The sequence below is a fragment of the Magallana gigas genome, chromosome 5 (genome assembly GCF_963853765.1).
Source record: "Magallana gigas chromosome 5, xbMagGiga1.1, whole genome shotgun sequence".
In the NCBI taxonomy this organism is placed as follows: Eukaryota; Metazoa; Mollusca; class Bivalvia; order Ostreida; family Ostreidae; genus Magallana; species Magallana gigas.
In genome coordinates this window covers 16,622,574-16,635,787 of record NC_088857.1, presented here as the reverse complement: position 1 = coordinate 16,635,787, position 13,214 = coordinate 16,622,574, and the positions used below count along the sequence as shown (strand labels likewise).

The window sequence follows — 13,214 nt, the reverse complement described above, 5'->3', positions numbered from 1 at the left end:
ATACTAGTATTTCAAAGGTAAAACTACATGTAACTTTGCTTCCATGGAACTTATCATGGGTGAACATCTTTTCCAAACACATCTTGTTTATTCTAAAACAATAAGTTTCTTCTGAGAATGAAAAACTCCAGTAAACGATAATGTATTTATTCAAGTAAACCATCGTTTACACAAATTCTGTTCTCATTATATTGAGAACAATCACCATTCATTTAACATGAATGTGAAAAGTAAAGTATAAACACAAGAAGAAATAAGGTTGATTGAATAATAGTTTTATAATAACAATGTTTATCATTGTTAAAATGTGAAAATATTTGTTAAAATAGTTTTATAATAACAATGTTTATAATTCTTTTTCATCCACAGTCATTACGATGAAGAGGCTGTTTTGCTGGCCGCAGGAATCACTGCTGTATGAATTCCGTCACCATCGGCGAAACCTAAAATTACTTTAGATTTTTAAAAAATTTGTGAACTTTCCTCTCAGTTTGACTTTAAATAATGTTAAGGTGAAATATAGATATGAATATACATGAAATATATGAAAAGTTACACAAGGTCTAAAAAGTATATTTTCTGTTCAAAATATAATAAGAATTGATTCAAAGGAGGGAAATTTTTTAAGTAAATAAGGATTAGATGAATTCAATGTCAACGACAAGAACGCAAGTGTGAAAACAATGTAACGTGAATTTCTGTGTAAAAATTAATTTATTAATTTTCTTTTAACAGGGTGTATGCTTTGGACTTGTCATCTTCTCCTTTCAAACTAAAGTGAGTCTAATTTGATTTTTAAACCTGTTTGTGCATTCTTTGTATGAGTGTAATACAGGTTTTTGTATTTGAATTAAATTAGTTTAAAATTTATCTTACTAAGTACAGCAGACACATATCTTTATATTAGCGAGTTTTCTGTCATATTGTAGTTTATATCTTTGTTTATTTTTGGCAGTTTGACTTTACTATGTCCGCCGGATTTCTCTTTGTGTCTCTCAATGTCCTCATCGAGTTTGGATTTTTTGCGATCATTTTAAATAAGGAGGTAAGAACAAATCTAGAACGTATGTACTACACCGTTATTGTATTAAATAAAATTATGTTTATAAGCAAGTATTTTGAGCCCACCCCAATATTATATACACAAACATATTCCATAGCAACTGCTTTACTGGTATTTAATTTCATTGTTTTGGTCCAGGTTTTGTCTGTATTCCTCGCTAGCCTTGGAGCTCTGTTATTTTCAATTGTAAGTAGATCTTCACAGAAATATTAGATATATCAGACAGAAGTTCGAGCACCCATTTTTACTTTTTTATGTTATGAAAAATTTGAATGGTATTTTTGGATGGTAATACAATAATTTCTTGATTTTAAGATGTATTGTTCAATTTTTATCTCTATAAATGTATATCAAATTTCTTTTCTAGTATTTTGTTATTGACATCCAGTTTATGCTTGGAGGAAAACACAAATACAGCCTGTCCCCAGAGGATTACATATTTGCTTCCCTTAATCTGTACCTGGATGGCGTCATCTTGTTCTTTCATATCCTGTCTATTGTTAGAGAAGCCAAAAAATAATTCATTGTCAAAAGGGTTCACAATGCAAGGAGGTCAAAGTTATCGAGATAAATTGAATGTCAAAAATCATGTTTATTCCCGACCTAAATATTAGAGTTTATTTGAGGCATTTTTCATTTATTATAGCGAATATTCTTTTTTTTTTTTTTTTTGGAGTTGCATGGTGATGAATGGTTGCCATGAAATATTGTTAATTGAAATTTGACTTTGGAACACTGTAAATAGAATTTAAAATAAATTGTAAATAAAATGATATATCATATATTAGTTTGGGTTGGTTTGAACTTATTTTATTGTTATATAATTACAATGTGACTAGGCATGCACAAGTTCTAAAACTTATGTAACCATGTCCCTATACAATAATTCACAAACAATTTTTTTCACATGCAAATAAAATGTCATACATGTGTATATAAATATAAACGTTCAAAATATTTACAGCTATGTTTCATATAACACTTTTGATACAAATGTAAACACGCAATCAAAATCTGTTGGATTTTTAGTAATAAAAATGTGAACTGGGGGAAACGAGTGATCACATTGGTATTATTTATGTGCACTGTAGAATTTTATTCTTTTTAAATCAAATAGATCTATACACTATACATTTTACAAGAACTATTACGGTGTTTTAGACTTAAAGTAGTCCGAGTATCGCACTACGTCATAATACGGATTTTACAATATTGGTTCGACTTTTACAAAGCGTTTTTGATACCCGGTATTGATTTTGCTCTACATCGCTGTTGTTAACAATGGCAATAATAAGCAACAAGTTGCTGTCCTTTAACAAGGACTACAATACGTGGACCATTTGCATGTGTTTCCAACGAAAACGTGAAAGCCTTAAGATTATCAGAGATTCCACCGACCTAGCCCTATGCTTTTAACCACTAAATTTGTACGTTGTTGACCAATAAATGTACATGTATGTATAGCCCCGACTTTTTATTTCAGAATTAAAAGGCTTCATACTTCCTAAATAATCATGATCTATCTATTAATGAAGTTTGCATGTATAGTATCAGGCATTCGGTGAATTCTACTATTTGCTCACACATTACAATACGCACTACTTTGTTAACTATGCAGGGACAGCTTTGTGTAAATTAAAAATTTCATTTTTTAATGCATTTTTCTTGAAATTTAACCTTTTTTACAGTGACATAATTATTCAATCATACTTAAATGCTTCAAACTTTAATCGGGAAGTACTCTAGCCTCGCCTACTATAAAGGTAAACGTTATGTTAAATGTGTCTTCGGAAAACAACGATACATTGCAAATTATGCTATATTTGATGCATGTTGTAGTTTCGGCATAACATTAACTTATTTCATACTACTGACAGTTCATATCACATGCCAATCGTTTCTTTAAAAGTAATACTTCGTTTCTGTACTGTTTACCGACAACTTTACAATTACAGCGCCTTTGAACTTATATAAGTGTGCATGTGGCACGGAATCCCGATCCTGATTCAGATGAACGTTAACGTGTGCTAGCCTGGTTCCTTGAGCTACCCATTACGCACAGGAACCAGGCTAGCTCATGCGCAGGTTGCATTTTCCCCATAGCATCCGGTTTAACCTCGCTTATATCTTTTCTGCGTGGACCTCAGGGTCCACGCAATTAGAACGGTAATATATGTATTCTATGAGAGATAGAAATGATTAATGTTGAGAAACTCGATTCTGTTTAAGTAAAATGAAAAACGAAGTTTCTGATTAACCAGAATCTCAGGTATGCTTATATCTTCTTTGTTTTGACCCCCCCCCCTCGAATTTTTCTTTTTCTATTACTAAAACCGGTTTAAATTTAGAGACAGACGCTATTTCGAATTTAATCAATCGTCTATTAATTAATGTTTAAATGATATCTAGCATTGTTGACAGATCTAGGCAGAAAACTGTAGCAAAATGTGATTTTTACGAATTTTTCCGTCAGGGTCTACTTGGTTTAGAGCTTATAGCGTGAAAAGTAATCCGTCAACATATAATTTATTTTACCAAATCTTTTTTCTAAGATGTCAATCTATAGAATAAACACCATGAATTTAAGTTTGAGTCCATAAAATAGTAAAAAAAAATACCAAACGCGATACTAGCATTGCATTTTTTGTATTCTATTTTGATACATCAGGTCCATAAAGCGTAATTACTTACAAAAATTTGCGCAAAATTATTGATGAGATATGGCTTAAATAAATATTTATACTCTATTTTGTATGTTCAGTTCTAATTTTCCCAAAATTGGTAATTATTTTTAGGAAAAACGGACGTCTGGCAAATTTCATAATTGTCAATAATTTTCGCAAGGGGGTACACCCGTCTGAGAGGTGATAACAACCAAACTAGCATGTAAACATACATATTTTCTTTTGAATATGTATTGCTGGAATATATATTTATCTTTTAAAGCTAAGCTTTTAATGATTGAGTCCATGTAGTGCCGAGTATAGGACTACTTAATATTTATTAATTTATTTCGATCTCAACTTGCATGCTTAACTTATTCCTGTTCGCTCCGTGGAAAGCCTAGGACCGCATCGATCTCAACACCATTTCACAGTGGTTTACAGAGATTACATTGTATTATTACATACTATATAATTAGTGCTAATTAATAAACTTCACATGCTTAAAAAGATCAACTCTGACTCGTTAAGAAAAACATGAAGTATGGGCCAGGATTCTAATTCGAGGAACATTTTTTGTTTATATTTAAAAGCTTAATAATTTTAGAGTTTTGTTTTTAGTTCAATTATTTCTTTATTTTTTTTTTTTATTTTATTACTTTTTTGTTTTTCAATATGCTGGGGGAATGTCTGTCCCCTCACTTAAAAAAACCCAAATCCGATGCCACGTGTCTGTAAGACGCAGATCGATAGCCAATGATTAACAATTCTGGAGAATGAATCTACCTTTTTTTCATCAAAGTTATGGTGTTCTTCCCAAAAGGTTTCTTAATAAATCAACCAAATGTATTTTTGTTTCATTTTTATTTCATTTTTGTTCTCAAACCTCCTTAAACACATTCATTTCATAACTGTTATAAACCCTGCTATAACTGTGTTATATACATGTACATGTTATGAATGAAAATTATTTCTTTATATTTTATCAATTAACACAAAGGCTATTGTTGAATACCAACAATAAATATTATGAAATCATTGATAAATCTATGACTTTGTAAAAATTAAACAGTGAAAAATTATTTTAAGGCAAAGCCAGTATCCGTCGAAAATAAGATTAATCAGTTCAAAACTAAAGCAAGTTTTTGTGCGCAGTACAACTTCTTAAAACGTAATATAGCATTGTAACTCTAATTTTATAAATCATGTAGACATGAACCGATACAAACTAATAGATAAAGCACGTAAAACTGATTTAGTAATTTAGTGGTAGACATACGGCTTTCCGTTACTACCCTGGTATTTAAGGAGACCCCCCCCCCCCCCCCCGAAACAAGGGATTGGCATAGAATCACTCGAGTAGAGATAAACCCGGGCTGCATGATAAACAGGCAAGTAGTATCAGCCGCCCCCCCCCCCCCCACCCACACACACAGCCCCCACTTTTTCTCACATCTAACATTTTTTATCTAAAATATACATATAGAAAATTGAATTAAGATGGAGTTGCCCCCTCCCCCAAATTCGGTTAATTGTTTTATCGGTTTTGTTTTGTTTTTGTATTGTTATCATTGTTATAGATTATCGATGAGTGATATCATTGCGTTCTGTGCGCACAAAATTTCGACAATCTGATTAAATAAAAGCATCCTGATTTGTTCAATGTCAGGTTGCAGGTACATTAATTAGCATTTAGACAACTTTTTCTTCTATGAAATCAGCACAATGTTCTTTAAAAAAAAAATCAATGTTTTATTCCTACAATACATTTTAGATTTAATTTTTTATATCCTTATTGCAATAAACGATCAAAACTTAAACACAAATGCATCAGTAAAATTCACATAAAATATGTTTTCCATTAAATCGAATGCTAAAATTTAGAAACTGGTTGCTAGTGTTCAAATTCGTTCCAAATTTCTACATCTATTTTTCAGTGTAATCAGGATTTTCCATTGACATACTGCGCGGGATCGTTTGCGTTGTAGTAAACCTCTCTTAGCATATGTATACCCGACCGCGAGTGAATCGGTGAATGTGAATTGGGCACATCTCTCTGTAAAGATTGTCAATGATAGATTAAAACACTATACATTCTTATAAATTCTTTTTATAAGCATTCAGTACAAAATATAGAACTATATTTGACGGAACAAATATTCGAATGTGTAGTGATACAACGAAATAACTTTTATGACGTAACAGTAGTATGACGTCATAGTGACCTAAACGTTATCGCTTCGTTAACAACTTTGTGAAGTATACAGATCTAGACGTTTGTCTTATTCGGATGTTAAAACCTTGACAGAATGGCATTTTATGAGAGGTATTGCTAATGTGAAATTTAAGAGCTTAATGATTTTATTAAAATTTATACGTATTGTTTAAACTGATTCGAATTTCGTTAAAATCGTGGGGTTTTATTTACAGACTTCCTTGTATAGCAGAAGAAAAGCTTTACGTTGATCAGGAGACGGAATATACCTTCTTTCAGAACAATCCTGCGGATGCGGGTAATCATCTAATACAATGTATACATGTAATATTTCTTTAGAACATTTTCTCAAATTTATGTACTTTTCTCCTCTTTCTGTAGGATGGACCGATGACAAAATTGAGCTACCCTCATCACATAGCAGCTTTGTCAGGTTGGTAATTGTAATTCAACAAATTCTTATCAATCATTTGTAATTGTTTGAACCTGATATAAAGAAGGTTAATTTTTTTTTATCACATCAACCTCTCTCATTGTATCACTCTTTTTTCAGTTATTGGATGAAACTTTGCCAGGAGAATTTGAGAGAAAGAAACAGAATTCAACAAGAATTGATGAACGCACGACTTCCTCAGGAGGCACTTGATGTCTGGGGTATGAAGGAGTTCGGGATGCACGAACGCGTGTTTGAGATGGAGGAGAAACTGATGAAGGCTCGTAAACAATTCCAGAAAATCGCAGCTGACGTAGACGATTGGGCCTCCCTTGACCATCTCCGATGGAAACGAGACTCGGCGCTAGAGGAAATTCGGAAACAAAACAAGCAACGGAACATACCTCCTAGCTACGCTGTTCCTGCTTTAAGCAAAGGAGTGAAGTTACCACCAATCGGAAAACCGGTTGTTAGAGTGACCGCGAGTTACAAGCACACCGAAGCTCCAGTTGTACCTACAGCTTTGCGTAGTAAAGAAAAGGTGCGCGCAATTCCAGATTATTCAACGGGTGTGAGGAAAAGGGTACTTGAAGAAGTGCATTTGAAAGAGACATTTGACTTGAAAAAAGCTCCAAGTAGAATTCCTGTTAGAAAAACGGGTTTGACAACAGAAGACTTTCTCTCATTCTGGTCTCCAAAACAAACAAAAGAATCACGGGAACAGAGTAGATTACCATTACCTGTTATTTGCGTCTCAAAAGCTATCCCTGATTTGGATATCGCAACTACAATCTACAGTTCTCAAAATCTGATGCAAAGCTCTGATCGAAAGTTAAAAGACGTGGATTTGTCGTATTCAAAGAAAACCAAGAGGGATAAATCATTACACGCATCATCTCAGTGTGATTTAATTTTGCCACGCATCCCCAGTCCACCGGCACATGATAACAAACAGAGAACATCTACCAAATTGCGGAGATGTCATTACAAACAATCCACTTCTGCTTTACCGCACTTGTGACCTGCATTCAGCGATTGCTCGCATGAACACATTTTACTTTAATGAATTGAATATAAAGAAATTATTTAATTTTAATAATGATATTAATATATTTTAGAAAAAATATGATTGTTTATAATTGTTTGATTTTATCTTAAATGATTATTTTAAAACATGAATGTGCTTTGTTTTTTTTTTAACATAAACCCGGTACATATGTAGAATTTGAAAACGCTTATACCCATCTCAATCCCTCTCTCTCTCTCTCTCTCTCTCTCTCTCTCTCTCTCTCTCTCTCTCTCTCAACAAACCATGGAAATATTGCCTTAAAGTGGGACATATTACATAGCTTAATATAAATATAGACATATAAAAATACCTTTTGAACACATAATGTATAACTGGCAAGGGTCTGAATGCCCCCCCCCCCGGAAAATTTAAATTCGTTTAATTTACTTAATTAAGAAACTGAAAATATGCTTTTGGCCCACCTCATTTTCATAACAACACTGTGAATCGAATGGCGAGAAATTTTCCATTTATTTGCAGTTTTATGGCGATGATACAGACAGGAGCATAATACAAATGCATGTATACAGTATATACATGTAAAAATAAATTTCTTCAGTTGATTTTCCAACCGCTGAAACTTGATTTGTGATAATCATTGCTGTACACGGTTGCATCCAAAGCTCCGTTCATGTTAACCCGGATGGAGACCACATCCATCGCGTTCAGCTGCACGACAACCAGTCCCGTCGTGGTTCGGACATTGTTTACCCCGTACGCACTCGTGTATGTCGCCCCGACCGCATTAGAATTGACAAAGATCTGAGTGTAGATATAGTGGCCCTCTGATACCGCCAGGGTCCAGCTGAAAACGTAGATCCCTGGGACGGGGGCCGTGAAGATTCCACTGTGGCGGTTGTAGTGGTTACCGACATTAGTGACCGCGGTCTGGAAAACTAGTTGCTGTCCGTGCCCGGGGCTTGCCAGATGGCTTGACATGTAGGCGTAGAAAGCTACTTCTTGGTGGGTGGGCTCTCCTGCAATTCAGATCGTAGATACATTGACAACATACTAGACAAACTGATTACATTATATTTCTTAATATTTACATTTTACTGTGTTTTTCCATTAAATTCTGTGATCTTCAAATGCCTCTAAATGCAACAAGTAGTCAAAGGTCAAATTGACGAGTTTTATTATGACGTCAAAAACATTTAACGCTGTAAACTGCAACGTCACAAGCGAAAATCATAGTTCACGCTTGTGGCGGTTACTGTGGCTCTTCCATTAATATTAACTTACCCTTAGGATAAGATAGGAATTTTAAGGTATGAATCACATTTGCAGACAAGGCAAGAAGTTAAAAAATGTAAATATAAGCATTTAATCATAATTTTTTGAAGTATACACTCTCATAACTGCAGCGGTGTGTGCATACAAATTTTCATAACGCGCTAACGCGCGTTACTCAATTTGTATTCACACACCGCTGCAGTTATGAGAGTGTATACTTCAAAAAATCATGATTCAATGCTATACTATATGTGCTCATCTAATACTCATCTAATAACAAGGAAGCAACAACGTTGATTAATTGTTGTTACATGTCCCAATGCAAAATACTTGTAGTTCATTCAGTTAGACATTAGTGACGCTTCTAAATGAATAACTACAAAAAAAGTTTTTTTTTAATCGTGTATGTCATAAAAATGAATGTTTGGCACGATATGCTAATGTGTGATAATATAATTGTAAACCGCTATCCAAAATTACAATGATTGCCGTTCAGCTCAACGCGGTATTTTTTGGCAAGGGACGAAGCAACATAACATCAAATGCGAATAATAACAATTCCCTCGAAAAATTGGCATTTATGCGTTTATATCGTATAGTTAAGTATGTACATGCAATATAGATTATGCTATTTATAGATTAATAATTCAATGGTTGTCAAGATATTCTATAATACATCTTTCTGGCCTTGTCGGTAGACATACAGTTTCCATTACAATTTTCATCCTGCTGTATGAATTTTCATTAAGGTGTGTAAGTAAAATAAAATAATAAGCTGATTGCGCCTGAGAGACGTATTTAGTTTTAACTACTGGAATAAACATGTTAACATAGTCAATAATTTGTTAATATCTATGACGCAAAGAAGAAACCGTACACATGTAAGTAAAGATGAATGACCACGAAGGATTAGGTACGCTATGACAATCTTCAATTTAAAGCAGTATAATTTACCGAATTTTAAAATGACCATCCATCGCTATGCCTCTTTGACGTACTGTCACTGCAAATCCGTGTATACTGCATATACCTTTCTCACTAAAAAATTCTTTAAGCAGCTTACCCAGTATAAGCCTCTTCTGTCTTGAAACTCTAGGTTCCAAGTCTCTCTTCTTTCTATGAAGACCGGGAGTTAGCGAGGGATCCAGATTATCAGGCGTAGAATCACGTTTGAGCGTCAGATTTACATTTTCTACTCTATCGTTTTCATTTTTGATCTTCAACCAGTCTTTCATTTCACAGTATTTGTTTAATGCTTCAATTTTCTCGTTTTGTTGGCCAACAGTAGCCTCCATATTTTGCATTTTAATATTTTGTGCATTTAGTTGGTCCGACAAATGCTGAATTTGGGTTTGTAGATCAAATGCAATATTTTCCAAGCGACCAAAGCTGTCACCATCAGCATTAATGAACCCAAATCCATTTATAAGCATTAGAGGGACAAATATCGTTCTTGGTAGCATATCGGCAAGCTCCATTTTTTATAATGAGCCTTCAAACTTCACTTTTCTTGTTTTTAAATAAGTTGGTTCAACATTTTTTATACGTATGTTCAAGATGCGATTGGTCTTTTATAAGACCATTTTAAATACACTTTGCTTAAAGATATTCTGTGCAAAGAAAACCATCCCACTTAACACGCAAAACATTTACGTAACTATCGAAGGAATGGATACGCTGCTATTTATTTACGAGTAAATGATGTAATTAAATCTTTTTCACATTATAAGGTACCATACAATACATTAAATTGACCTACCTATCTCTTAATCTGTCAAATCCAAATCCGATTAATGGAACACAGCGTTCGTTTCTGCGTTTTGATATACTTTGAACTTGCTTAATTTGTCAAGAAAGCATAATAAAGTCAAATTTAAAGTAGGTGACATTCGTTACACAGGTATGAATTGACCAAGTGTAATTTGATGCATTGTCAAGTATAATTATATGTAGCAAGGCCTATTCGTGGTGTGTAATTTACTGACCAGATCCTATCCTTTACATGGTCGCTACATGTCTACGTAACGAATTTTTTGCATTGCTGACTTTATTACATGATTCCTTAATCTATTTTAAGTATCCTTAATCAGTACTTTTAATTTTGAATCATCTATACTACTATATATTAAAATAATAGACTCGAATTTTTGGTCATTAATACCGAGAAATCGGAAGAGTACTGTCATTTGTTTTATATATTTTAAACATTATTGGCAATTGAAGATTACCAATTTGTTTTTATTTTTTCTTAACCAAGCTTCGCTTATTAATAATCAACGAAAATTTCTTTAAAAAATCCGGAAATCATATGGATTTTTTGGGATTTTACAATCTATTCATATAGATTCTGTTTCTCAAAGGAAATACGGGAGATAACTCTAACTCAATGCATTTAATATGAAAAATCCCGATAGTTTCGAATGTCCGCTCGAAGTGAGCGAAAAACGTTGCTTGGGAAAGTGTTGAATTCTTCATGAATATGAATCAAATTTTTAGATGAAAGGTATCTACAGCCTCAGAATGGTTTATTACGAATAATTTGACTGTTTTTTTTTCAATGCAGCTTCATAAATTTTCTTCAAAATTTTCTTCAAAATTCAAAATCGTTACGCAGCGATTCTGCAATTTTTTGCTATACACATTACGGGTATATGAGAGGCATTTTAACTGTGGTATAGGCCTGTCCAGTGACACATTTCGATTATTCTGTGTCGATGCATCTATTTCGTAAATATCCGATATCATATACAATGTCAACCCGTGCACGCACGGGTCAAAGTCTAGTTATAGTATCTATTTATAAAACATCAACAACTGTTCCTTGTTCGAATCAATTCAAATTAACGACCATTAGCAACTTTGTGTATGTCAACACACTTGACTATTCAAGCTTCGTATTTCAGTTTAACTGCTGTACTAAACAGCTAAAAGAAAATAAATTCAGAGATATAAAAAATTATTTCACGGTCTATTTCAGTGAAACTGTACATTAAACAGCAGTATTTATCTCTGAGATAACGTGCTAAATTGTACTGCGCAAGGTGACAATAACCGCATATAGCACGTTGCATCATCGATTGCTCAAAATCAATTCGTGTCATTCAAAGGGCTGTCTTGAAAGCTTTGTAGTATAATTATCATTTTTTTTTCTTTGATACGTCGATCAATAGAAAAATTATTATATTCATGTCTTAAATCAACAACTTGTAATATATAAATAGTGCCTGTTTGGGAGGGTAACAGTTGAAATTGACACCCCTCGAAAACCATTGTCAACCGACGCGAAGCGGAGGTTGACAATGGTTTTCGAGGGGTGTCAATTTCAACTGTTATCCTCCCAAACAGGCACTATTTATTTTGTTATACTGAATGTCTTAATTCTTAAGAAAATTTTACTGCTTCTATATAGGAATAACGTGAATTCTACAGCGAACCGTACGCGCATAATTTTCGAGCATGTAACATTTTTTAATGTTACCCGTTTCTAAGTGCGTTGCTAACGCTGAGGGTAATAGAAAATATTATTAACTGCGTCTTAACCAATCAGATTTCAGTATTTAACATGAAAGTATAACAATTATAGTTAACGAATGTAAGTTTTACTTTGCTGATGTGATTCGGCAGCAAAATCTATTGTTAACGTTTATTTATAGACAGAAAAACTTTAGTCAGATTTGCATTCGTAAACTATAGGTAACAACCGTTAAATATAGTTTTAAATATGAAAACTATATTTGACGATTCATAAACTATAGTTTGCAGTTCGTAAACTAAAGTTTATCTTATTTTTGTGATTTTGGCGTGCCATTTAAGCTCGTTCGATAAAGCAAATATAAAATCACACAATATAGATATCCTTTATACATGTATATCTAACTTTACATTTTCTACCTCTCTCTTTCTCCAATACCAAATTTAATTCGTAACAACAAAATTGCTGAATTTGGCATAATGAATTCAATCTGTTAAAACAAAAATGATCGATTTTCTGGGAAATTAATTTTTAATACCAAAATTAAAGAGTTAATATAATATACTTGACATTGTAATATCTTTATTGTTAAACAAAACAGTACAGCATGTATACATTTAGAAGAGCTTCCAACCACAGAACGACGTTTTGTAGTACGCTGCACTGCGAATATCGCCCTTATGATGTACCGATGTTTCCGAATTTACTCTGACATACACAACATCCCCTTGATTTACCTCCACTATAGCCATTCCAGTTGAGGTCTGTATGTCGTCCAAATGATATGCAGTTGTGTACATAGCCCCTACGGCCATTGAGTTAACGACTAACTGTGTTCCAATAAAATCTCCTACAACAATGGTCCATGAGAACGCATAGACTCCATAACTTGGACATGTAAACATTCCATTGTGTTGGTTGTAGTGATTCCCTATGTTGGTGACTACTGATCGAAAAATTAGGGTGTGGTCTGGACCTGGGTTAGCTTCATCGGCAGGCATGTAGGCATAAAATGCTGTACCTATGATAAAAACAAAAAAGTATTCTGAAAGATTTTAACTTTCAG

The 13,214-nt window shown here is 33.4% G+C and overlaps 3 protein-coding genes across 3 annotated transcripts; 2 read left to right on the top strand and 1 right to left on the bottom strand.

Moving 5' to 3' along the window:
• Positions 1–370: 370 nt before the first annotated feature.
• On the top strand, positions 371–1,727 carry LOC105337823 (protein lifeguard 1). The gene is made up of 5 exons (XM_034473697.2): positions 371–415; positions 736–777; positions 956–1,045; positions 1,202–1,249; positions 1,431–1,727. Exons 3-5 carry the CDS (start codon positions 968–970, stop codon positions 1,581–1,583), a joined length of 279 nt encoding a protein of 92 aa, XP_034329588.2. The 5' UTR covers positions 371–415; positions 736–777; positions 956–967; the 3' UTR covers positions 1,584–1,727.
• Positions 1,728–5,936: 4,209 nt separating this feature from the next.
• On the top strand, positions 5,937–7,560 carry LOC105324063 (uncharacterized). Its single transcript, XM_011423118.4, has 4 exons — positions 5,937–6,052; positions 6,157–6,239; positions 6,323–6,374; positions 6,495–7,560. The coding sequence occupies exons 1-4, from the start codon at positions 6,036–6,038 to the stop codon at positions 7,393–7,395; spliced, it is 1,053 nt and encodes a 350-aa protein (XP_011421420.3). The 5' UTR covers positions 5,937–6,035; the 3' UTR covers positions 7,396–7,560.
• Positions 7,561–7,897: 337 nt separating this feature from the next.
• LOC105324062 (complement C1q tumor necrosis factor-related protein 3) lies at positions 7,898–10,221 on the bottom strand. The gene is made up of 2 exons (XM_066084924.1): positions 9,740–10,221; positions 7,898–8,420 (listed from the first exon to the last, which is right to left on the bottom strand). The coding sequence occupies exons 1-2, from the start codon at positions 10,152–10,154 to the stop codon at positions 7,999–8,001; spliced, it is 837 nt and encodes a 278-aa protein (XP_065940996.1). The 5' UTR covers positions 10,155–10,221; the 3' UTR covers positions 7,898–7,998.
• Between the last annotated feature and the right edge of the window lie 2,993 nt (positions 10,222–13,214).

Excerpts from the sequence above, each read along its gene's own strand:
- LOC105337823 (XM_034473697.2), top strand. The coding sequence starts at position 968 with ATGTCCGCCGGATTTCTCTTTGTGTCTCTCAATGTCCTCATCGAGTTT. Across the intron at positions 1,046-1,201 it reads CGATCATTTTAAATAAGGAG|GTTTTGTCTGTATTCCTCGC; the intron begins GTAAGAACAAAT and ends GTTTTGGTCCAG. Across the intron at positions 1,250-1,430 it reads GAGCTCTGTTATTTTCAATT|TATTTTGTTATTGACATCCA; the intron begins GTAAGTAGATCT and ends TTTCTTTTCTAG.
- LOC105324062 (XM_066084924.1), bottom strand. The coding sequence starts at position 10,154 with ATGGAGCTTGCCGATATGCTACCAAGAACGATATTTGTCCCTCTAATG. Across the intron at positions 8,421-9,739 it reads ACAGAAGAGGCTTATACTGG|GAGAGCCCACCCACCAAGAA; the intron begins GTAAGCTGCTTA and ends TCTGAATTGCAG.
- LOC105324063 (XM_011423118.4), top strand. Across the intron at positions 6,240-6,322 it reads GAACAATCCTGCGGATGCGG|GATGGACCGATGACAAAATT; the intron begins GTAATCATCTAA and ends CTCTTTCTGTAG. Across the intron at positions 6,375-6,494 it reads TCACATAGCAGCTTTGTCAG|TTATTGGATGAAACTTTGCC; the intron begins GTTGGTAATTGT and ends CTCTTTTTTCAG.